At 42.3% G+C, this 23,644-nt stretch overlaps 2 protein-coding genes and 1 non-coding gene across 3 annotated transcripts in view; 2 read left to right on the forward strand and 1 right to left on the reverse strand.

The window, feature by feature from the left end:
* Positions 1 to 6,140, forward strand: part of LOC137273108 (complement C3-like) — a 33,742-nt gene extending 27,602 nt beyond the window's left edge. Inside the window, exons 38-39 of the mRNA XM_067805564.1 lie at positions 4,301 to 4,445; positions 4,744 to 6,140. Of these exons, the coding sequence (XP_067661665.1) occupies positions 4,301 to 4,445; positions 4,744 to 4,888 (290 nt within the window). The 3' untranslated portion in view covers positions 4,889 to 6,140. The remainder of the gene's footprint in view (positions 1 to 4,300; positions 4,446 to 4,743) is intronic.
* On the reverse strand, positions 5,930 to 23,008 carry LOC137273110 (protein CutA homolog). The gene is made up of 7 exons (XM_067805565.1): positions 22,875 to 23,008; positions 16,283 to 16,428; positions 15,694 to 15,753; positions 14,988 to 15,033; positions 9,114 to 9,163; positions 8,718 to 8,760; positions 5,930 to 7,088 (listed from the first exon to the last, which is right to left on the reverse strand). The coding sequence occupies exons 2-7, from the start codon at positions 16,405 to 16,407 to the stop codon at positions 7,005 to 7,007; spliced, it is 408 nt and encodes a 135-aa protein (XP_067661666.1). The 5' UTR covers positions 16,408 to 16,428; positions 22,875 to 23,008; the 3' UTR covers positions 5,930 to 7,004.
* A 218-nt stretch (positions 23,009 to 23,226) lies between these two features.
* On the forward strand, positions 23,227 to 23,298 carry Trnag-ucc (transfer RNA glycine (anticodon UCC)). Its single transcript has one exon. It is a non-coding gene; the product is annotated as a tRNA-Gly (tRNA).
* Positions 23,299 to 23,644: the final 346 nt, after the last annotated feature.

Raw genomic sequence — 23,644 nt, forward strand, 5'->3', positions numbered from 1 at the left:
GGCGGCACACACAAACCACGGTGATAGAGACACACGCTCAGGGTATGTTATCTGCATTAACTGACCAGGAGGCTTGGCGGCACACACAAACCACGGTGATAGAGACACACGTTCAGGGTATGTTATCTGTGTTAACTGGCCAGGAGGCTTGGCGGCACACACAAACCACGGTGATAGAGACACACGTTCAGGGTATGTTATCTGTGTTAACAGACCAGGAGGCTTGGCGGCACACACAAACCACGGTGATAGAGACACACGTTCAGGGTATGTTATCTGCATTAACTGACCAGGAGGCTTGGCGGCACACACAAACCACGGTGATAGAGACACACGTTCAGGGTATGTTATCTGCATTAACTGACCAGGAGGCTTGGCGGCACACACAAACCACGGTGATAGAGACACACGTTCAGGGTATGTTATCTGCATTAACTGACCAGGAGGCTTGGCGGCACACACAAACCACGGTGATAGAGACACACGTTCAGGGTATGTTATCTGTGTTAACTGGCCAGGAGGCTTGGCGGCACACACAAACCACGGTGATAGAGACACACGTTCAGGGTATGTTATCTGCATTAACTGACCAGGAGGCTTGGCGGCACGCACAAACCACGGTGATAGAGACACACGTTCAGGGTATGTTATCTGTGTTAACAGACCAGGAGGCTTGGCGGCACACACAAACCACGGTGATAGAGACACACGTTCAGGGTATGTTATCTGCATTAACTGACCAGGAGGCTTGGCGGCACACACAAACCACGGTGATAGAGACACACGTTCAGGGTATGTTATCTGTGTTAACTGACCAGGAGGCTTGGCGGCACACACAAGCCACGGTGATAGAGACACACATTCAGGGTATGTTATCTGTGTTAACTGACCAGGAGGCTTGGCGGCACACACAAACCACGGTGATAGAGACACACATTCAGGGTATGTTATCTGTGTTAACTGACCAGGAGGCTTGGCGGCACACACAAACCACGGTGATAGAGACACACGTTCAGGGTATGTTATCTGTGTTAACTGACCAGGAGGCTTGGCGGCACACACAAACCACGGTGATAGAGACACACATTCAGGGTATGTTATCTGTGTTAACTGACCAGGAGGCTTGGCGGCACACACAAACCACGGTGATAGAGACACACGTTCAGGGTATGTTATCTGCATTAACTGACCAGGAGGCTTGGCGGCACACACAAACCACGGTGATAGAGACACACGCTCAGGGTATGTTATCTGCATTAACTGACCAGGAGGCTTGGCGGCACACACAAACCACGGTGATAGAGACACACGTTCAGGGTATGTTATCTGCATTAACTGACCAGGAGGCTTGGCGGCACACACAAACCACGGTGATAGAGACACACGTTCAGGGTATGTTATCTGCATTAACTGACCAGGAGGCTTGGCGGCACACACAAACCACGGTGATAGAGACACACGTTCAGGGTATGTTATCTGTGTTAACTGGCCAGGAGGCTTGGCGGCACACACAAACCACGGTGATAGAGACACACGTTCAGGGTATGTTATCTGCATTAACTGACCAGGAGGCTTGGCGGCACACACAAACCACGGTGATAGAGACACACGTTCAGGGTATGTTATCTGTGTTAACAGACCAGGAGGCTTGGCGGCACACACAAACCACGGTGATAGAGACACACGTTCAGGGTATGTTATCTGCATTAACTGACCAGGAGGCTTGGCGGCACACACAAACCACGGTGATAGAGACACACATTCAGGGTATGTTATCTGCATTAACTGACCAGGAGGCTTGGCGGCACACACAAACCACGGTGATAGAGACACACGTTCAGGGTATGTTATCTGCGTTAACTGACCAGGAGGCTTGGCGGCACGCACAAACCACGGTGATAGAGACACACGTTCAGGGTATGTTATCTGCATTAACTGACCAGGAGGCTTGGCGGCACACACAAGCCACGGTGATAGAGACACACGTTCAGGGTATGTTATCTGCATTAACTGACCAGGAGGCTTGGCGGCACACACAAACCACGGTGATAGAGACACACGTTCAGGGTATGTTATCTGCGTTAACTGACCAGGAGGCTTGGCGGCACGCACAAACCACGGTGATAGAGACACACGTTCAGGGTATGTTATCTGCATTAACTGACCAGGAGGCTTGGCGGCACACACAAACCACGGTGATAGAGACACACGTTCAGGGTATGTTATCTGCATTAACTGACCAGGAGGCTTGGCGGCACACACAAACCACGGTGATAGAGACACACGTTCAGGGTATGTTATCTGCATTAACTGACCAGGAGGCTTGGCGGCACACACAAACCACGGTGATAGAGACACACATTCAGGGTATGTTATCTGCATTAACTGACCAGGAGGCTTGGCGGCACACACAAACCACGGTGATAGAGACACACGTTCAGGGTATGTTATCTGCATTAACTGACCAGGAGGCTTGGCGGCACACACAAACCACGGTGATAGAGACACACGTTCAGGGTATGTTATCTGCGTTAACAGACCAGGAGGCTTGGCGGCACACACAAACCACGGTGATAGAGACACACGTTCAGGGTATGTTATCTGCATTAACTGACCAGGAGGCTTGGCGGCACACACAAGCCACGGTGATAGAGACACACATTCAGGGTATGTTATCTGCATTAACTGACCAGGAGGCTTGGCGGCACACACAAACCACGGTGATAGAGACACACGTTCAGGGTATGTTATCTGCGTTAACTGACCAGGAGGCTTGGCGGCACGCACAAACCACGGTGATAGAGACACACGTTCAGGGTATGTTTTCTGCATTAACTGACCAGGAGGCTTGGCGGCACACACAAACCACGGTGATAGAGACACACGTTCAGGGTATGTTATCTGCATTAACTGACCAGGAGGCTTGGCGGCACACACAAACCACGGTGATAGAGACACACGTTCAGGGTATGTTATCTGCATTAACTGACCAGGAGGCTTGGCGGCACGCACAAACCACGGTGATAGAGACACACATTCAGGGTATGTTATCTGCATTAACTGACCAGGAGGCTTGGCGGCACACACAAACCACGGTGATAGAGACACACGTTCAGGGTATGTTATCTGCATTAACTGACCAGGAGGCTTGGCGGCACACACAAACCACGGTGATAGAGACACACGTTCAGGGTATGTTATCTGCATTAACTGACCAGGAGGCTTGGCGGCACGCACAAACCACGGTGATAGAGACACACATTCAGGGTATGTTATCTGCATTAACTGACCAGGAGGCTTGGCGGCACACACAAACCACGGTGATAGAGACACACGTTCAGGGTATGTTATCTGCATTAACTGACCAGGAGGCTTGGCGGCACACACAAACCACGGTGATAGAGACACACGTTCAGGGTATGTTATCTGTGTTAACTGACCAGGAGGCTTGGCGGCACACACAAACCACGGTGATAGAGACACACATTCAGGGTATGTTATCTGCATTAACTGACCAGGAGGCTTGGCGGCACGCACAAACCACGGTGATAGAGACACACGTTCAGGGTATGTTATCTGCATTAACTGACCAGGAGGCTTGGCGGCACACACAAACCACGGTGATAGAGACACATATTCAGGGTATGTTATCTGCATTAACTGACCAGGAGGCTTGGCGGCACACACAAACCACGGTGATAGAGACACACATTCAGGGTATGTTATCTGCATTAACTGACCAGGAGGCTTGGCGGCACGCACAAACCACGGTGATAGAGACACACGTTCAGGGTATGTTTTCTGTGTTAACTGACCAGGAGGCTTGGCGGCACGCACAAACCACGGTGATAGAGACACATATTCAGGGTATGTTATCTGCATTAACTGACCAGGAGGCTTGGCGGCACGCACAAACCACGGTGATAGAGACACACGTTCAGGGTATGTTATCTGCATTAACTGACCAGGAGGCTTGGCGGCACACACAAACCACGGTGATAGAGACACACATTCAGGGTATGTTATCTGCATTAAGTGACCAGGAGGCTTGGCGGCACACACAAACCACGGTGATAGAGACACACATTCAGGGTATGTTATCTGTGTTAACTGACCAGATGCGATGTGTTCCTGGAGACTTTACAGAAGTATGTATATCAACAGAATATCTTACCAACAACAGATAACGAAATTGTTACAGCTTGCCCGTAAACTCTTCACCTAAAGCTGGACGTCTCGAGCGACCTATAAATGATGTCAGTTTATGTGGAGACAAAGACGTTCTTGGTCTTGTTTTCAGGCCGAGACCGGATACAGGTGGGACAGACGTTGACATTCTCCACCCCCAGGTACTGCGCGGTGTGCCCGAATTACAGGGTAGGGCAGCCCCTGTACGTGCTGGGGAGGGACGGGGACCGTCTGATGGATGAAAGCGGAACAGTGATGTACGTATATTTGTGGAAGTGAAATGACAAGGTTATCTTGTCTCCCGGGGCACCGTAATTGTCTGTACAAAGCTGCGTCCCTTGAGTTACGTTATGTCGTCTATCAGTGAGAAAGTTCCTGAATGTCCAGTAAGTGTAAAGGGAATACAGTGTTAACCTTATAACTCAATCCACACATTCAAGTCAGTCAAGAAATGGTGTCTTCGTTACTCAGACTAGAGAAACTTGCAGGTCAATATGCCGTCAACGATGCTGCCTACTATCCGAGATGCCCACTGCAGTAAAGGTGATGTTGCAGTTTCAGACACGTCGTGGACGATTCGGTTGTCTTTCTCAACGTCACAAAGACCAGGATCAAGAGGAGGGGATCAGCTGTGAAAGAATCGTTTGTGAAGAGAGCCATCAAAAATTACAAAGCGAGGGGGTGCCTTGGTTCCAAGTAGCAGGACAGACAAGTGTTTTGGAACCCAGATTTGTGAAGTGTGGACACTTTGGCCCCGGAATACCCCAATGAAGGTTCAATGACTTTATGAACGCTCCTGTTACTATGCTTAGTGTTAATGATTAATGCTTCCAACTTGTATTTTACAGTCACCAGTATGGATGGAACAAATATGCATATACACCTGTTTATCAAGTCCTCAAAAGAGCAACTTCAACAGCTTTCGCTCTGAACCCAGCTGTTAGGACAAGAAATCCACAATAAACTCCGTGCTTCTAGAGGCAACTACAGTTGTATACTCCCAAGGGTGTTGAGATTGATGTGCCATTGAGACAGACATCCAATGATCCTGGAAAAAGCACTGGTTTCGTGGATATGTGCACTATATAAGATTCCAATAATAATAATTATTATGTATTATACCTAATGCATAGATAGGTTGGTGTCATGAAGTTCCTCTGTATGACCAAACTTCTGAAAGTGGGAAGTGACACATGTTAGCATAGAACACCTTCCAAAGTCTCCAGCGGAGAGACATTTAATTATAGGCTCTCTGGTATTGGTAGAACAGAAAAAAGGGTTAAGACCCCTATAGTTCATGACCTATATCTAGTAACATAGTTATCATGTTGCTCTCCAAATGAGTGGAGGGGTTCTTCATTTTTCAGGGTATTGTCTCCACTCTGTAAAGATGAATGTCCTTTACCTGATCCTAGCATCCTGTAGGAAGTGACATCACCAGCTATATGGCTAGTATAGTTTTAGCAATTCATTCATATATTTTTCACAATTACCTCCCCTTATGTTCATAATGAAATCCTTCTCTGCAGGTTACAGACACTAATTAATCTCCAGTGGTGTCAATATTGACATAAACAATTCAAAGTCAGTTCATATAGTTTTGCACCTGCAGCTGAATTCCATGCATCCTGCTCACTCTGTAGCCAATGTTCCACTTCTACTGGTTAGTGGTAAATATCTCATATCGTCTCCTAAGTAAGAGCTGTGTCAATGGCTTGGGTATATAACACGGTGACAAAGCAGTGCTCATTTTTTAACAGCTTTATTCTTCATACAATTGCTAGTTTTAAAGTTTGAATTAAATCAAAAGACTGTGAGGATGTTTTGACACAAGGAAAATGTTGGGGTTTCTTAGGCCTGACAACCAACGGTATGTCAGAAGCAGATTCTGTTAAAATATCAAAATGAATCGTTTGTATGTACAATATCCTTATTAAATAGTTTGCATTAGTGATTTTCGGTTTATGTAATTTTGTGTCAAACAGAATACATCATCAAAACCTTCTGAGGTGTCTCCACAGGAAGCGACACTGGCAGTGTGAATGGGTAAGATGAGAGACCTGATTCCTACCTTTAACCCTCAGCCATCAATAAGGTGCAGATATCCTCACCTAGCCCATCACTCTTACATACTCTAACTGGCACACTGAGATCAGAAGCAATCAAAGCTAACCGTTATGAGATAAAAATTATAATATTTCAACACAGCAATCACAAGTTTGGTTTTGTGATGTTACTGTTTATTGTAACAAAAACAATCCTCTACCAGCTTGACATGACTGGACTGACAGAGGACATAACACAGTGCAGTCATGACAGCCTCCATGCAACAAAATTTTCAAACAAGAAAACAATCAGTAATACTTGTTTCCTTCTCACTCCAAACTCCATTGCCCATGGATACAATGTCAAACCCATTACTGGTGTTCTGAATGACCTGGCTGGCCTGAATATTATCATAATAAATAACTCCATTGCCCATGGATACAATGTCAAACCCATTACTGGTGTTCTGAATGACCTGGCTGCCTGAATATTATCATAATAAATAACTACTTTGCCCAGTGCCAGTTCACATGCTGTCTGCAATATCCCCAACCACATGACCTTCCATACATCCATATATGTCTTGTGTTTCCTCACACCACATGACAGACAGGGGCCTGGACTGCTGCTGTCAAGGACATTTATGAAGGTGAAAGAACTCTCCAAGAAAGCAGCTTCCAGTATACTGAGCTGGATCCAGCAGAAGATAAGAAAAGTATTGTCAGGAGGGTCAAAACATACACTTCTTTCTTCTCCGTGAGAGATTAGATTCAGCTGTCTTTCTTTTCCTTAACGGGACTTTTCTGAACTGTGTCAGCGATCCACTTCAGATATGGTGGGTTGCCATTGTCAATCTGAAAAATGCAAATATGTGCTCCATTTGAAATACACTTGCTATCAAGTCGTTGAAGGGCATTTAGAAGTGAAATACATAAGAATGAAGATTTTTATGGATATCCACTTCTTCATATGAGAGTACAACGTTTCGGAGTTACGAGGGTTGGCTGAAACGTTCTCAGCCTGAGTGTTTTTTCCCCACCAGGTAGAGACAGGTGTTTGCCACCAATGAGGACAATCATTTAGTGAATCATAGACACAAGAACTACAAACATACTAATAGTTTTATCTCAACTACAGCTCTTTTGGTAAACCTACCCTCTGAAATCAGAAATGGACAAAACTGAATACAGGGCAGTCATCAAGTACTTGCAAAAGAAAGGAATGTCCCCAACACAGATACATGCTGACATGGTCTCCACTCTAGGGGATGATGCTCCTTCATTTTCCACAGTAAAGAAGTGGGCTGCAGAATTTAAGCGTGGCAGACAAAGCCTTGATGATGACCCACGCTCAGGAAGGCCTTCAACAGCAACAACTCCCGAAAACATCACGCGAGTGCTCGATATGTTGATGGATGATCGACGATTGACTACTCGACATATCGCTAGTGTAGTGGGCATCTCTCGTGAGAGGGTTGAGCATATTATCACCAACGAATTAGGAATGACTAAAGTTTCTGCAAGATGGGTGCCAAAGCTCTTGACAGCAGAACAGAAACGTGTCAGGTTCTAGACGTCCCTTGACAATTTGCGTCGTTTGAAGCAGATCCCGATGATTTTGTGGCACGATTTGTAACCATGGATGAGACCTGGATACATCACTTTCAACCAGAAACAAAACTACAGTCAAAACAGTGGAAGCATCCTGATTCACCAGCTCCGAAGAAAGCCAAGTCTGTTCCTTCAGCTGGGAAGGTGATGGCATCAGTCTTTTGGGATTCCAGGGCTATTCTGCTCATTGATTATCTTGAAAAAGGTCAAACTATCAACGGCAGATACTATGCTGATCTACTGAACCAGTTGCGAGAAGCAATCAAAGCCAAACGTCGAGGGATGATCGCTAAAGGTGTCCTCTTCCACCAAGACAATGCGCCTGTTCACAAATCGGTGGTGGCCATGTCAACAATCCGCGATTGTGGCTTTGAACTCATTGACCATCCTCCTTATTCACCTGATTTGGCGCCTTCTGACTTCCACCTGTTCCCCAAAATGAAAAAGGAACTCGCCGGTCGCCATTTTGCAAGTAATGATGACGTCATTTCCGCTGTGATTTTTTAGGGTAGCTGAAGATTTCTTCCTGACCGGGATTCGGGCCTTGCAGCATCGCTGGCAAAAGTGTGTGAACTTGGAAGGGGACTATGTAGAAAAATAAATTACAAACGTGGACTTTTCAGCCAACCCTCGTAATGCTTACTCCTTCATCATATCCATAAAAATCTTCATTTTCACACTTGCTATCTTTGCTATAACAGGTGCACCTGATTCTCCAAGGTCTCTGCTATTTCGACACAGGATTCCTTGTAATAGCTACACCATGTTCCTACAAAAGGTTCTCCAGGCAGACATGAGGAGTAGTTATAGCTCAACATAAAGGCTGAACTTGGCAACTGGAATGAACACTGCACCAAAGAAAGGGACACCTACCTTTGAAGATATCACCTCTGCACAGTCATATGGGTGGTTTGACCTGGAACATCAAGTATGGCTCTCAGTCTGAGGGGCAACACAATAACAATGTCTGATTTCTATTTCAGCTCATGTCCACAAGGTGTAGTGAAGTAATCAAGTTTGAAGAATGTGACTGATGGACTGGTGTATGTAGTCGGGGAGCACCATGTAACTAGCCAACAGGGATAATGTTAGTCTAACCATCATAGACTTTGTTGAATACTGACAGCGGACCTAACACAGTCAGGCTCAAAAGCTGATTTAGCAGTAACTGTCAGTCAGGGTAACTGAGTTGTTGATCCTTACTGTCAAGGGCACATCACTACCCCAGGCACATGACAGAACACTGACCCACCGGGTGCAGGTGCCTACCTGACATATGCCGACAGTTCATCAATTTTAGATGACTGAGTCTTGATCATCTGAAACAAAGGACAACAAGTCAATATGATGATCATGAATACGCCTGAGACATAAATAGTCGAGCCCCATTTACACCAAAGTTTGGGTTACATCTGAAAGGTTCACTCACTGGAAGGCGACTTTTTGGGGCGTGTATAAACAGGGGCTGTTTTTCATTTTCACCTTTGTGTGAAAAGTGTGGACATTTGCAACAATGGGTTCGGGAGTTAATACAAGAACCTAAACCTAAAGAACCCAGAGCAAGGTGACAACCACAAGACGTTCATGTTCATTTTATTCATACATGTGTATTTATAAAATATTTCGATACCTTCCCTCTTTATCATTCATAGATGTTTAAAATATTTAGAAACTTTATCTAACACGCTAATCATTTGTATCATTTTATAATAGATTTCACTTAAAATATGTACAAAGTTCACTTCCACCGTCCTTTTCTTCTTAATTATTAAAATATGTAATAAGTATCATCTATAGAGGTGTGACAATACAGAAAATTCACGATATAATACATATCGTGATGTCTTGGAACGATATGATACAATTCGATACACATCACAATATGCTATCTTCAGTTATTTTCTTTAGAAACATATATTTTGATATCAAGTAACAGTGTAAATACTGACATAACTGTCAATTTCTAGTTACAATTAACAATTTTGAGGTCAACCATACGTATCACAATACGAAAAAAAGTATTGATATAATTGTCATTCGATAAAGTATCACGATTATCAACACTACGATATATCATCACAGCTCTAATCTTCTAACATGCTAAATGAATTTAAGAAGATGGCAACATGTGACATAGTGTTTATAATACATTATATATACTAAAAACAAAAAGTATTGGAACACACTAAAATTTGATAGTCATATATTCACTTAAACGTGGTTTGGTCATTTATACTTCAATGGTGAATGCAACTTTTTGTATGGGGAATGGGCACTTTAATCAACATCTTAGGGCTTGAAGTAAAGCAACTAATTCAATAGTCGTTGAGTTTAGTTTGAAACACTGTCAAAACCAGTGAAAACAAGGGTTCTGAAACACATAATCGCCATGTCAGTATCAAACTCCCAAACACAACAGGTGCATGTGGAAGACGGACTTCCCAAGCAGCTGGTGGTAACGCGTTCTTTAAAAGATCTACAGACAGGATAAAAGCCTCACAATTTCTTCTACATGCCACAGCGCAAACTGTTAAGCGCCCACGTCAGAGTCAGAGCCATTGCATGGTTACAAAATGGCGAATCCATAACAAGTGTTGTTCGCTGTCCACAGGTGTCTCCCTCTGTCCTTCACAGAGCTAGGGACAGGTTTGGCAAAAATTGTTCACGAAATCGATGTCTGCATGATCAACCCCAAAACTATGTTCACATACAAATTAAGTCGCCACCTGTACGCTAATCCCCTGTGAATACCTGGTAAGCCCTTACATAAACATTACTACAACAACACTACACATCATAGAAAAGCGTGTTTTGTCTCCGTGCGAATAACTAAAGGGCGCCTTCCTGCAAAGACTCCATCTGAAAATCATCCAGATGGCAAGTTGTCTGATTATTTGAATTCAACAGGAAAAAGGTGATAAACAACAACAAACAGTAATAGGATTGGTACACACAAACATGTAAACCGCACTTAGCACAAGAATCCATATCGTAGGTAAATGACTGTCAAAAGAAAACCGTGAACACAATAATCAGGTGTTATCAGAAAGTCAGCCCTCTGAGTAACTGGATCAACTCTCAATGGGAGTAACATAGGTAATAAGGAATGGAATGAAAAATTGGAGTCTGTGATTAGACACTACCAGAAACCTGACACAAAAACTGACACTACAGCCCCCCATATAATAGACTGTCTGAAACACAGATGACAATAAACTTCTTATACCACTTTTAATCCAAACAGCAAAATTCTAGGTGTGATACACATAAGGAAAATGTAATTTTCTGAGTAAAATTGATATTTTATTCTTATCCTGGCTCATGCTAATTGCTTATCTCCTCTTCCCTGGCGAAGGTAGTGGAACACCTGAAATCCCTTGAAGTTCCCTTCTAAAAGAAGCAGACGTAAAATACACTCATCCATGTGTAGCCTCCCTTTTCCCGCGCCTAGGTCATGTGACCGGCCATGCTTGTTACTCTCTCCTTGTATATCGCCCGACACACGAACATAGGAATTCAGCATGTCTGTGCGGGGCAGCTGGGAGGGCTTTTGTCATGAGTCAGGGTAAGTATGAAACATCAATTTTATTCAGAAAATTACATTATTCCTTATCCTGACACATGCTAATTGCTTACAGAATCAGATGGAAACAGCCGTGGGTCAGGCCATGCTGGATTCTGCTGGCTGTCAAAATTACTAGCATCCTGCTAGTTTCTGATGCAACTAATTGTTGAGATATTGTAATCAAGACTAGTTGCGACACTTTTTCATATACGAGTATCTTCATTACAAGTACAGGGTCATAATCACTCATGATAGTCTGTTCAAGACGTGTGCATGGACTATCCACCATTATACTCCACAGAGTGTCTAGCTTCCACAAGTCACGCGATAAAACAGGTGAATGAACTCAGCGCCTTCATAGAGCTGTCAGTTGCTGAGAAACGACAAGTGGCCCAAACTGATGAATGCCAGAGACATCCTACCTGGCTATATCTCGTAGGTAGTGGTTGGCAAACACCATGTTTGACTTCCAAAAGCAGTCCGTGTCTCAGTAGATATAGGAATAAACAGACGCTTGAAACGTTGCCTCCTAGTTTTGGTACGTGCGATGTATATCTTCAATGCTCTGACTGGACATAATGATAAATCTTGAGTATTTGGGGTCCAGGGATTGAAGATAGTGCCAGTATGTAGAATCGTCAATCTGGCTGACCTGGCAGTTGATTTCTCGCAAGAAAATCCCATTGCAGAGCCAGATGAGCTGACTGATGGTGACTTGCATCAACACTCATGCAGTTGAAGTCTACAGCATGAATTTCTGACATTCGTGCAGCTGTAGCCAAGGCAACTAAAAACAGCGTCTTCTGAGTTAGCAGTTCAAGTGAGGTCCAATCAAGCGGCTTGTACGCATCACTTGTGAGATGTTGCAGTACGATGTTTAGATCCCATGCTGGAGCTCTAAATCTATGTTGTTGATCTTCCAACCTGAAGGAGTGCAACATAGCAAGTAGCTCGGATACTTTAGTCAGTTAGGTCCCCACCCCCGTTTCCATGGTGATGACTGAGCTGACAGCTGCCAAGTATGTAGATAATGTAGAGCCTGTCAGACCTCTGGAATATCGTAGGTGACATAAATATTCTGCTATCTGTGGATATGTTGTCTTCATCGGTCTGAATCCTTTCTTCTTGGTATATGTCTCAAACCGCTTCCACTTGTCATCATAAAGGGTGCAAGTGAATTTCCCATCGAACCTCTGGGACAGCAATATATTTCAACGCAGTGATGAATCCAATCCCAAGGAATTTAGATTCACAAGTCATCCGAGCTGAGTTAGTAGCCTGATAGTGAAGTCCACCATAGACTGAGTTGACTTCTGTCACGATGAGCTTGTATGCTGTGAAGATACGTCATTCTTCATCTTCAGATCCTCAACCCTGCTCATTATGAGCAAGTTGTCATGCGAAGGGAGTCTATTTATAGCTGGCTGTCTGTCTGATCAGAAACTGTCATTCATTGCTGCAGATCTCCTGATAGGCAACGCTGGATCTGCTGTTAATAGACCTCTATGCCGTCTGAAGAATCAAATGACACTGTAAACTGCTGATCTAGTGTGTAATCAACATCTTTCCATCGTTGCAAGTGTGAATGTTTAACGTAGACGACTTCCTGACACTGGGACAATAACATCACATTCTATGCAGGGTGTTGTCTCTCAAGGACCAATCAGACCGAATGATGTCAGCTGATGTAACGCTGACTTGTCTGCTTGAGCACCATTGTCAAGGTGTCGATGGACTTTATCATCCTGACTTCTCTGGAGTCTTGGGTGACCATCCTTGCTACCTCATTAATCTTGTCGATGAAGTTGATTCAGTCCCGCACTAGTTCAGGCAAGGTGTTCAGACATGAACTGCTGATCCCTCAACTGAGTGACAAATGCTGACAGGATCATTCTCTTTTCCTCGTTGGCAGGTTTGCTGAACCTTGCGATGAGAGTCTCGTTGACGACTAATCCGAAAAAAAAAAATGTGTGTCGTTGTTATGTCAATCTGAGCAAGTCTCTTGTCGTCTACCTTGTAAGATTTGTTGCAGGCGGGACTGATGATTTATAAGCTTCATTGGCGTCCAGTGCTCTGACGAAGGGCTCCATATGATGAAGAGAGAAGCAACAAACATTGAATGACGGTACATGATGTTGTTGAAACTTGGGTGTCGACTTAAATGCTGTAGATAACATCTCAGGAATCATAGATATCGGAGGTATTGGTGGGAACATAAGTGCATCAATGTCGTCATCCTTCATCGTGTAAGTATTAGCTAAGTATTAGTATTAGATGACGACGCTCAATAATGTCCATTTTGATCCCTCCATGAGTGTGCAACATTCATTCCGTGTTGAGGATCCCTCCTATAAAAGTCCATAGCTAAGGGGGTAGATGATTGTTGACAGCGCCTTCGATGAACTGGGGAGAGTGATGAAGACCTACTGCGTTGACGAGTGAACTCACGCGAGGGGGAATCCTCACTGGTGTGAGTGCTTTCACTCGACGTAGGTGGATCTCTCTGTCCGGACTGGAGCTAGGGAGACTGATGAAGATACTCTGCACTGACGAGTAGACCTGTGACTGCACTCACACAACATAAGTGACGATCTTCCTGAGCAGGTGCATGCATATGCCTCCTCTTCATCCTCTGGAGTGAGTGAGTGAGTGAGTGAGTGTAGATCTAGCTGAGTGCTCACACGGAGCAGCAGCTGATGTAGTCAACCGATTAGACATGACTAATGGAAGTCGACGTTGCCTGTGAAAAGAACGAGTTTATACAATAATTCTCTGAAACAGATACATTTCTGTAAAATTCACAACAAATAGTGGAAGAACATAAGGGTTTACACACTTGTGAAACTAAACGCGGGTCAACCGCTGACAGTTGTAATTTACACTGTATACACGACTTCATCAACAGAGACTTCATCAAGTCTCGGTTGACAAAATACATACTATATCAACACACAATAATCACGAATAAACAAATTGTGATATATATACATAAATCAAATACCACATACGACATAAATATAGTGAAAGGACTGAAATAATTGAAAAACTTATCGCCGTAGTGGAGACTCCAGGTAACACCAGCCACCCTCGTGGGCGATAAGGAGAGAGTGACAAACATGGCTGGTCACATGACCTAGGCGCGGGGAAAGGGAGGCTAGACGTGGGTGAGTGTATTTTACGTCCACTTCTTTTAGAAAGGAACTTCAAGGGATTTTAGGTATTCCACTACCTTCGCCAGGGAAGAGGAGATAAGCAATTAGCATGAGTCAGGATAAGGAAAAATTAGTTGACATCCATAAAAACTTTCTTCCTTAGCCACGTTCTAGATTTGCACAAGTTCATGTGCATTCTACAGATTCTGAGAGACATCATTCTGTTGGGATCTGACAAGCTTTGACCACTGGATATCCATTGGTAGGAAGCAGCTATGAATTTGTTTCTTACAATATTGGAACTTCCATTAATAGCTACATAGGATACATTCTGGCTTCCCTTCACACGAGTAAATAGTCTGTTCTTATAGTTATTTTCAAGACAACATAGGAGGCTGACAGGAGAAACAGATGTGGTTGCCATACCAACAGAAGTTCCGGATCTTCTTCCACTTTGTCTTCCCACTCATACCTGCAGAAGAACAGAGTGAGTGCATGAGTCAAGATTATCCCCAAGTCTAATAGACAGACAAAACATCACAGCACTCCTGGCTGGAGCTGGTAAGATGCTCCAACTCATGCAGATTCTAATATGCATAGCTTTGTAAAACCACTGACAACTCCAATATAGCATTGTCTGATTGTCAGGTACATTGGTACTTAAACCCCAGCCCTTATCTCCACCCCACTCCCTACCATCACCTCACTCCCTACCTCCACTTCACTCCCTACCTCCACCCCAGTCCCTACCTCCACATCACTCCTGACCTCCATCCCAGACCCTACCTCCACCCACTCCATAACTCCACCCCACTCCCTATCTCCACCCCATTACCTACCAATACCTATCTCCATCCCAGTCCCTACCGCCAAGACAGTCACACCCTCTCTCCACCCCTGTCCCTACCTCCACCCTAATCCCTATCAAATCCAATGAACCACCCTACAAGACTTTGTAATGTCACCATGCCCTGGCTATAGGTGTCTCCATCCCCATCCTTGCCTTCACCCCAGTCCCTACCACCACCCCAGTCTATATCAAATCTGATGTTTGAACTATCCAACAATGGTAACGTAATATCACCAAGCGCTGGCTGGAGGTGTTGGGGAGGGTGTGACATGTGACACTTACACGGAGGTGATGCCAGGGAGGATGTTCACACACGCAGCCAGCCTCTGTTTCACAATGCCACTGAAACATGGAGTTCAAAGAGACGCAATTAGTGAGTGAGTGTATGAGTGAGTATGACTTTACACCACTTTTAGACATATTCCAGCACAAAGTGGCAGAGGGACATGAGAAATGAGCTTCACACACCATACTGCAGAGAACTGAACATGAGTCTTTGACACTGCGAGTGAACACATTCACCGCTGTGTTATCCCATTATCTCAATAAGCAAAGTACACTGCCATAACACACATATAACATGGCACCATAACAGTTTGATAACAGCAATACCACCTGGCATATAACCATTTAATAACATATATATAACATGTCATATAACCATTTCATAACATATATATAACATAACATTTGTCCATCTGATACCAGCTATATGAAGAGAAATAGATATTCAGAAGATAAGAAGCATCTCATGGAGGCTATCCAAACCAGTGGTCGCAAGTATGATAAACAACCAGTGCTGTCTGACACTCAGACACTGCTGAGACTAGTGAGAGGCATCATACAGCCAAGCCAGCTGGTAACCACCTACTGGGCAAGCTTCTTGGCAACATCCATGTCTGGTACAGTCACAAATGCCATGGAGGCGGATCCAGCAACATAGGACTCGGCCATGGTGCTGACAGCGCGACAGACAACACCAACAAGTCCAGGCATACAGTACACACCAATACCAACCTGGAACACAACATCACATGAGGTATGTACCGTTGCAAACTAAAACAAAATACATGCAAGTATAAACATTAATATAGTCTTGTCCATTCACACTAGAGCACTGGAGTTGAAAATCTGGAAGGATGATGTTCTCACATTACCATCAATGTATATGTTCAATACCTGGGACACACTACACAAAGCTACCTCAGCCCAAATGTGATTGTATCTCTCATACACAGACTAAGATAGTCATAGCGGTAATGTGACTGTGTATCTCCCATACACAGACTAACATACCGGTAGTCGTAGCTGTAATGTGATTGTATCTCCCATACACAGACTAAGATAGTCATAGCAGTAATGTGACTGCATCTCCCATACAGACTAAGATAGTCGTAGCAGTAATGTGACTGCATCTCCCATACAGACTAAGATAGTCATAGCAGTAATGTGACTGCATCTCCCATACAGACTAAGATAGTCATAGCAGTAATGTGACTGCATCTCCCATACAGACTAAGATAGTCGTAACAGTAATGTGACTGCATCTCCCATACAGACTAAGATAGTCATAGCAGTAATGTGACTGCATCTCCCATACACAATTTCCCAGGTCAAAAAGTAATATCCTCGTGCTTATGGCCAAAAATGTAAACATAAAAAAAATTTATTTTGACTGTTTTTTGGTCCCATCTAGACTTCATAAATAATCCCAAGTTAAAATACTTTGAATACTTAAAATTACTTTGATGTTAATTTTATTTTCTTGCTCCTGCCTCCAGGTTTTCTGAGGACAAAATAAGTAAAACAAGAAATAAAAGTGGTTTTGCCTTAGTATACTTCTCAGCATTGGTTTGTGTTATTTGAGATTTCCATGTTCTTAGTCTTCTTCACATCCTAGAGGACTGATTGTAATTCAAATTACCCCAGAACATAAGAGTCAAAATAAGTGGCAACTGTCAGTGATGTACAGAGAAATGAGTTTTTCTTCAAAACTGGAAGTTCATACTTTCTGTATCCAAAGGTATGTTTTACATTTTTTAGACTGTATATAATGCAATAAATATTAACAAAAATCCATAAAATTGTTTTCTTTCTATTGGTCTTATTGCCAGAAAGTAATATTGGTTCTCAGCAAAAGATGTTTGTTGCAACAGACCATAACGCTTGTCACAGGAGGTCACTTTAAAGGGGCACTGATGCGGAGCAATTTCTGTGGACTGGTGTAGATGTTTGTTATTGTTTTTCTCCCGTGAGTACCCGGATGATATCCCAGAATTCGTGACTGGTTCGTGACCTCTGCTGCACAGTCTGTATGCGCAACTGATAGTTTAATTAAAAACAGATCACTAAGGTGAAGTCATTTTTACTTCATTACAAATGTAATATGAAAACAAATGAAACACTCTGAAGGTTAAAGGTCACATGCAACCAAAAAATCAAACATAATTAAAACAGATTTATCACTTATTCATGACATACAATATACATTGCTGCTTTTAAAAAAACAAATAACACAATTATAAGCGTACAATCGCGATTCAAAAGTGCGATATTTTGCACTTGGGCTTACTTCCCCCGAAACGAAGCCCTCGGGAGACCGAACCCAGTCATAGCGGGTGGATATGCACTCAAGTGTAACAACGGCTTCCGATTGGTTGTTTCATTTGCTGATATGCTGAGGGTTCGTTGTGTGTACAGAAAGATGATCTGTTTGATGGGCATTTTAGAAGTATAGCCAGTCACAAGAAAGTAAGATTCTTTATGGATAACAACTTCTTTTTGTGTACTTGATGCGTCGTTTCAGTATGGATTCATATACTGTTGTCAAATAAAATCATATACACGAAAAGAAGTCGTTATCCATGAAGAATGTATATAGAGATGTTGGGTTTGGAAAATACATGTTCTCTGAATTTGCGCTCGATCAAATAAAAAATCATGTCAGTAAGGATGGTAAACTACTGTGTGGCTGGAATCTGTCATTCGTCCAAGTACAAAGCAGGACTTGAAACTGACAAGAGTTTGCACCAGTTTCCGTCAGATCCAGTCATCCGAAAAAAAAATGAATGTAGTTTGTTTTCAACCCACAGACATAAAAACATGCCATGTGTATCACACGTGCCTAATTACATAATGTGGCAGACACGGGACTCGGGTGCACGAGTCGTAAATCAACTTATTTTCTTTATGTCGTATAGTCTGATAGGTGTTAGGTTCAAATTGCACGTGGTCAATGATTGAAGCTGTGTATTGCATGTTGTCTTTAGCAGACAGACATTTAGGTGTGAATAAACCAGACACTGAGCTTTCTCTGTGACAGAGACTGTTTACTACAATCAACAAGTTGTTTTACGTAACGAGTAGATTATTTACTTGTTTGTGTACACAACCAAGATTAGACTACTGCTCACGACCTCAGACGCTGGGCATGCATAGTGTTTCAAGCTCCTCGAACCTATTCACTGCACATGCGTTATGGAGGCAGCGCAGCACAGCCGTTGAAACCAGTTTTCCCCCCAGCGCTGGGGGGAATTTAGTGAAACGTTTGAACTCCGATTTCGCGGGCTTTTCTTTCATCGCGTTTTTATCAACTTTATAGGTTGAATTGGCATTTTTTATGATTTGTTTTGGTAAGTGCATACCGAAAGGTACCAGAATCTGCAAAGTTGTGTTTTACGTTGCATGTGACCTTTAATCATCTGCCAGTGGTAGAAATGGTAAAAAACTATCAAGGCAGAAAAATAACAAAGCCAATGTACGTCTCTATATTTTGTCTCATAACCCTAATTAGTTTATTGTCATATTTGTATGATTTTGAAAATTAACAAAAGAACACAAGGTCTGCTTATACTTATAAATAAATTTCTAACATGACAGCAACATTTATACATTGTATAGCTTGCCAATGTGGATCCTATTTCACACATACGCGATCTAGAGTCATATAGATTCTGCTGAATGCTACAATAAATAAATTAAAACAAAATGCAAATAATGAATGTAAAACAAACTAATTTTATAGCAACAATGTCAGGCTTCTACCTTGTTCAGGAATGCATCCATCAATATCCACATAAAAGTATGATATTCCAAGCTGGTAAATAATCCTGGTCTGTGTCCTGTTTCTTACAACAGTCTTATTTGCGAAAAAGTAACACATCGTTTCACATCTTCCACATAGGTGAAAAACTGATAAACCTCTCACTGGTCACCAAGATAGCACACATGGCAACTAATTGTATGACGTCCACCATTCTAAGTAATTTAATTAACCAATAATGAGCAATCAATGTAATGGTGGTTAATTCTTAGAAGGGAGGATGTTGTTTTTACACTCGCGCTTTACGACAGGATGTAGTCAGTACAGACTAGTACATCTACACACACTGTCTTTTGACAAATCCGCTGTAGAAGATAAAAGTAATTAATCAATCAGTGTGTCATCGGTTAATCCTTTGATCGATGTTTGTTTTTGCAACTTAGCTGATAAACTCTCTTGCATCACTTACATATCACATAACATACAATACATTTGCCTCTACAGACCTTAATTTATAATGTTGAGTATTGGGAACCTTTGTTGAGCAACCGAAGTGGTGTTACTACTAATTATTCCTGTCATAAATTCATTAAATGACCATCCAGAGAATGATGACAAATAACACGTGTAGGTTTACACCATCAAACGTGAGTTACAGCAAGGAAGATGTAATCTCTGTGTCGCATGCAGCCTGAAAACCCTTAGGGGCCGAAACTGTTTTAAGGATACCAACGGAACTTCGTTACATAAGGGATACATACAGGCATTTGCTGTGTACTTGGGTAAATAGGTGTAATAAGCATTTTTTCCACGTAAGAACATTTTCAGATTTCTCTACCTAAGGCAAAGTCATCCTTTATAGTTTACGAATTCAGATAAATCAACTGTGTGTTTTTATTATCATAAATAATAAACCTGGGTAGCTACCACAGCTACCAAAATTTACGTATGATATTTGCTATGACAGCTGAACCAACACTCAAAGCTACCTAAATATAAAGCTTTGCAATCTTTCGGACTGAAACAAATATCTTGCTATGTGCCTGTAGACATCATATTTTCATGCAACATGATTAAATATTGAGGCTCAAAACACAGAAATAGGATCAAATTGGATCAGTCACTATACCATACAAGCATCCGAAAAAAAATCCACTGCTGGGATATTTTGTTACGATCAGGCAAGGAAAACCATGGATATTTTTAAATAATGGCATATGATAGGCATCTGGCCTCCTGACTGTTTAGGTGAAGGAATTCTGCTAATATGGACAGGAGCCCAGTCCCTTTGTCCGTCACGGTCGAGAGAGCGGGCGCTGACCAATTTGCAGTTTGGTTTCGTAATTAGACCATTGGTGAGAAAGATTATTTGCTCCGCATCAGTGCCCCTTGAGAAATGCATGTCTTTGTCTCCCAATAGTTTAGGCTGGTGCTCAGGATGTCAATCACTGGATTGTTTAGTCCATAGGCACTTGACTCTGATATATATTTGGAAGTATGACCTAAATACACAAGATATAGAAAGGTGTGACACTAACAATGGCGGCCCGGCTCGGTTCAGGTCGCTTTCAGTCTGACAAACGCTTCTGTAGCTTTGATCGTTAAAAAAACTGCACAATTTATACTCCGTTAACCTCTGTAAAGTACCTTGCATATCACTTTAATGCTGATTTTATTTCCATTTAAAGCTTTTAATAGTTTTACCATCCATTCTTGGACGAAGTTAGGACATATGCGCGGAAGCAGGGAGCATATATAGAGGGGGAGAAGAAACTCCTCGAAAAGCCGCTGAACGTATGTCTCGGGTCGTTACGTAACCAGTGTAGCCAATATGGTGGCAGCGTAGTTTTTAAGATTGAGCCCGGTTTATTTTCAACAGCTGATTAAGTTCACTGATTGTTATAACAACTGAAATCCAACATGTAGAAGAAAGGTAAACTATTTTGTCACTTCAGTTGAAGTCAAATAATTGGTATTAGTGTCCGTATTAGGACAGTAGATTTGTAGTAAACTGTCAAGTCGGTAAGTTATCGCTCACTGGCTTCTATTCTCGATTCACCGCGAAGATAGACTAAATTGTGCTGATAAAAGCTTCTTTCACACATTCGTTTAATTTTTAGAAGGAGAACATACCTTTAGTTGAAAGGTATTTGCAAGTAATAGTGACAGTTTTATGACTTAAAAAATTGTTAGGGTGTAACCGAGGTGTGTGAAAGATATGACATTTCACCACTGAAATGCAAAACTCCATTGTTTGAGTATTCCTAGTTACTTCCTCAAAAACATCTTTCACATACACCTTTAATTCATATGAGGGGAATATACTATCAGGTGAAATGTGTTTGCAAGTAATAGTGATAGTTTCATAATTTACAAAAAAAAATGTTAGGGTGTATTTGAGGTGTGTGAAAAATGTGACATATCGCCGGTCTGTTCTGATCCACCATTGAAATTGTTGTTTGAGTGTTTCAAGTTATTACTTCAAAAACATCTTTCACATACACCTTTGATTCTTATGAGGAGAATATACTATCAGGTGCAATGTGTTTGCAAGTAATAGTGATAGTTCCATAATCTAAAACAAAATGTTAGGGTGTATTTGAGGTGTGTGCAAAATATGACAGATTGCCCGATCTGATCTGATTCGCCATTGATGCTTGAGGGTTATAGTTCCATAACTCCTTTCTTTCTTGTTGATCTTATTATTTGACAAAACTGGAAAGTTGTTTTAGAACGCTTTGTGATAGTGTTACACTTTATTTTTGATGGCAGTGTGACAGTGTCAGTTAACATTTTGTTAATGTCCATTCAATTCCCCACATCCAATAAGATATCTAAATAAATTAACAATGTAAAGAAAAATGTTTCAAAGTAGATTTTTTAAAAGGACAGCTGATGTTAACACGTGTTCTCGCGATACTTTTGCGTTCTCTAACATGTTTTGGGAGGGAAGGCCGCAGTGTATCATTTATTCTTTCATTCATTCACATATGTACTTCTTTTTTTATTCTTTTTCTTTATTTTGGTCATTCATTCACATAATACTTGCTCTTAATTCTTACTACAATTCATTCGTTCATTGTAAAATTCTCACTGATACAATAAACCGGCTGAAGTTCTGTTAAACCAGGGAAAATCTACAACGTATATACTCTATATAGTCTCCCTGGTTAACCACAACTGAAGTTGCACTGGGAACGAGCCAAGTCACTGTGTGCATTGGAACATGACGAGGCACACGTTAATTAGTACAAATGGTAAAGAAAGCCAGCGAGTGACCAATCCCTACTGCAGAGTATCCCTGCCGGAAGTAAACAACTTCTCAGCCGAACGATTAAATCCTATGTGACACGTGGGCTAACACATCAAATGGTCGCTATCACTAACGTCAATGGAGTAGAGAAAACATCGCGTCATTTACCACAATCAGACTAAGAAATCCAATTATTCTGGATGAGAATACCCCCGTTGTTTTGGCCCCCGCCACCTTGTTCACAACTCCTCATTGAGATTCGCTTTCAGAGGACAGAGTAAGATACAACCAACACTTTGATTGGTTGAACTACAAAAAGCGACCAATCAGATTCACTGTAAGAATATGTGTCGGTATGGTGCTTATCGCATATCTCGCGATGCAAATGGTAACTGGTGTGAGGATGTACCTCCGTTATAGCACGACATAGAAGTCAGGTGCGAGTAAGAGGGTTACAGATTATCTGTTATCTCAAAGAGTGTAGTTTATGATTACAAATGTTCACAATGTACGCATGTGAGCGTCGGTGGTGTAAAGGTTAGCATGGTTGCCTTCCAAGCAGTCGATCCGGGTTCGATTCCCGGCCGACGCATGTGTTTTGGTCACATAATTTTGCTTATACTTTGAATGAATTATTTTACAGCGGATTTCTGATTTGCTATCATCAATATGATTTATATACGTAGCAATCGTTTGACTGCCCTGGTCTATTTTGTGGACAGTCATTTTCTTCTTGAACACTGGTTAAACTGAATTTTATCAGACTGTGACAAGACCAAAAGGACCCGGCAGTGCGATCTAAGTATGGTTCAGATATGTGCATGAACCACTTTATTCTTTGTTACGCTTAGGAAAGGTGGGTAGGGGGCTATTCCAGTTATATACTAAGTCAATAAACGATCGCGAGTCTGGACTAGACACTCCAGTGATATACAGCA

Source organism: Haliotis asinina, chromosome 2, assembly GCF_037392515.1.
Source record: "Haliotis asinina isolate JCU_RB_2024 chromosome 2, JCU_Hal_asi_v2, whole genome shotgun sequence".
Classification (NCBI taxonomy): Eukaryota; Metazoa; Mollusca; class Gastropoda; order Lepetellida; family Haliotidae; genus Haliotis; species Haliotis asinina.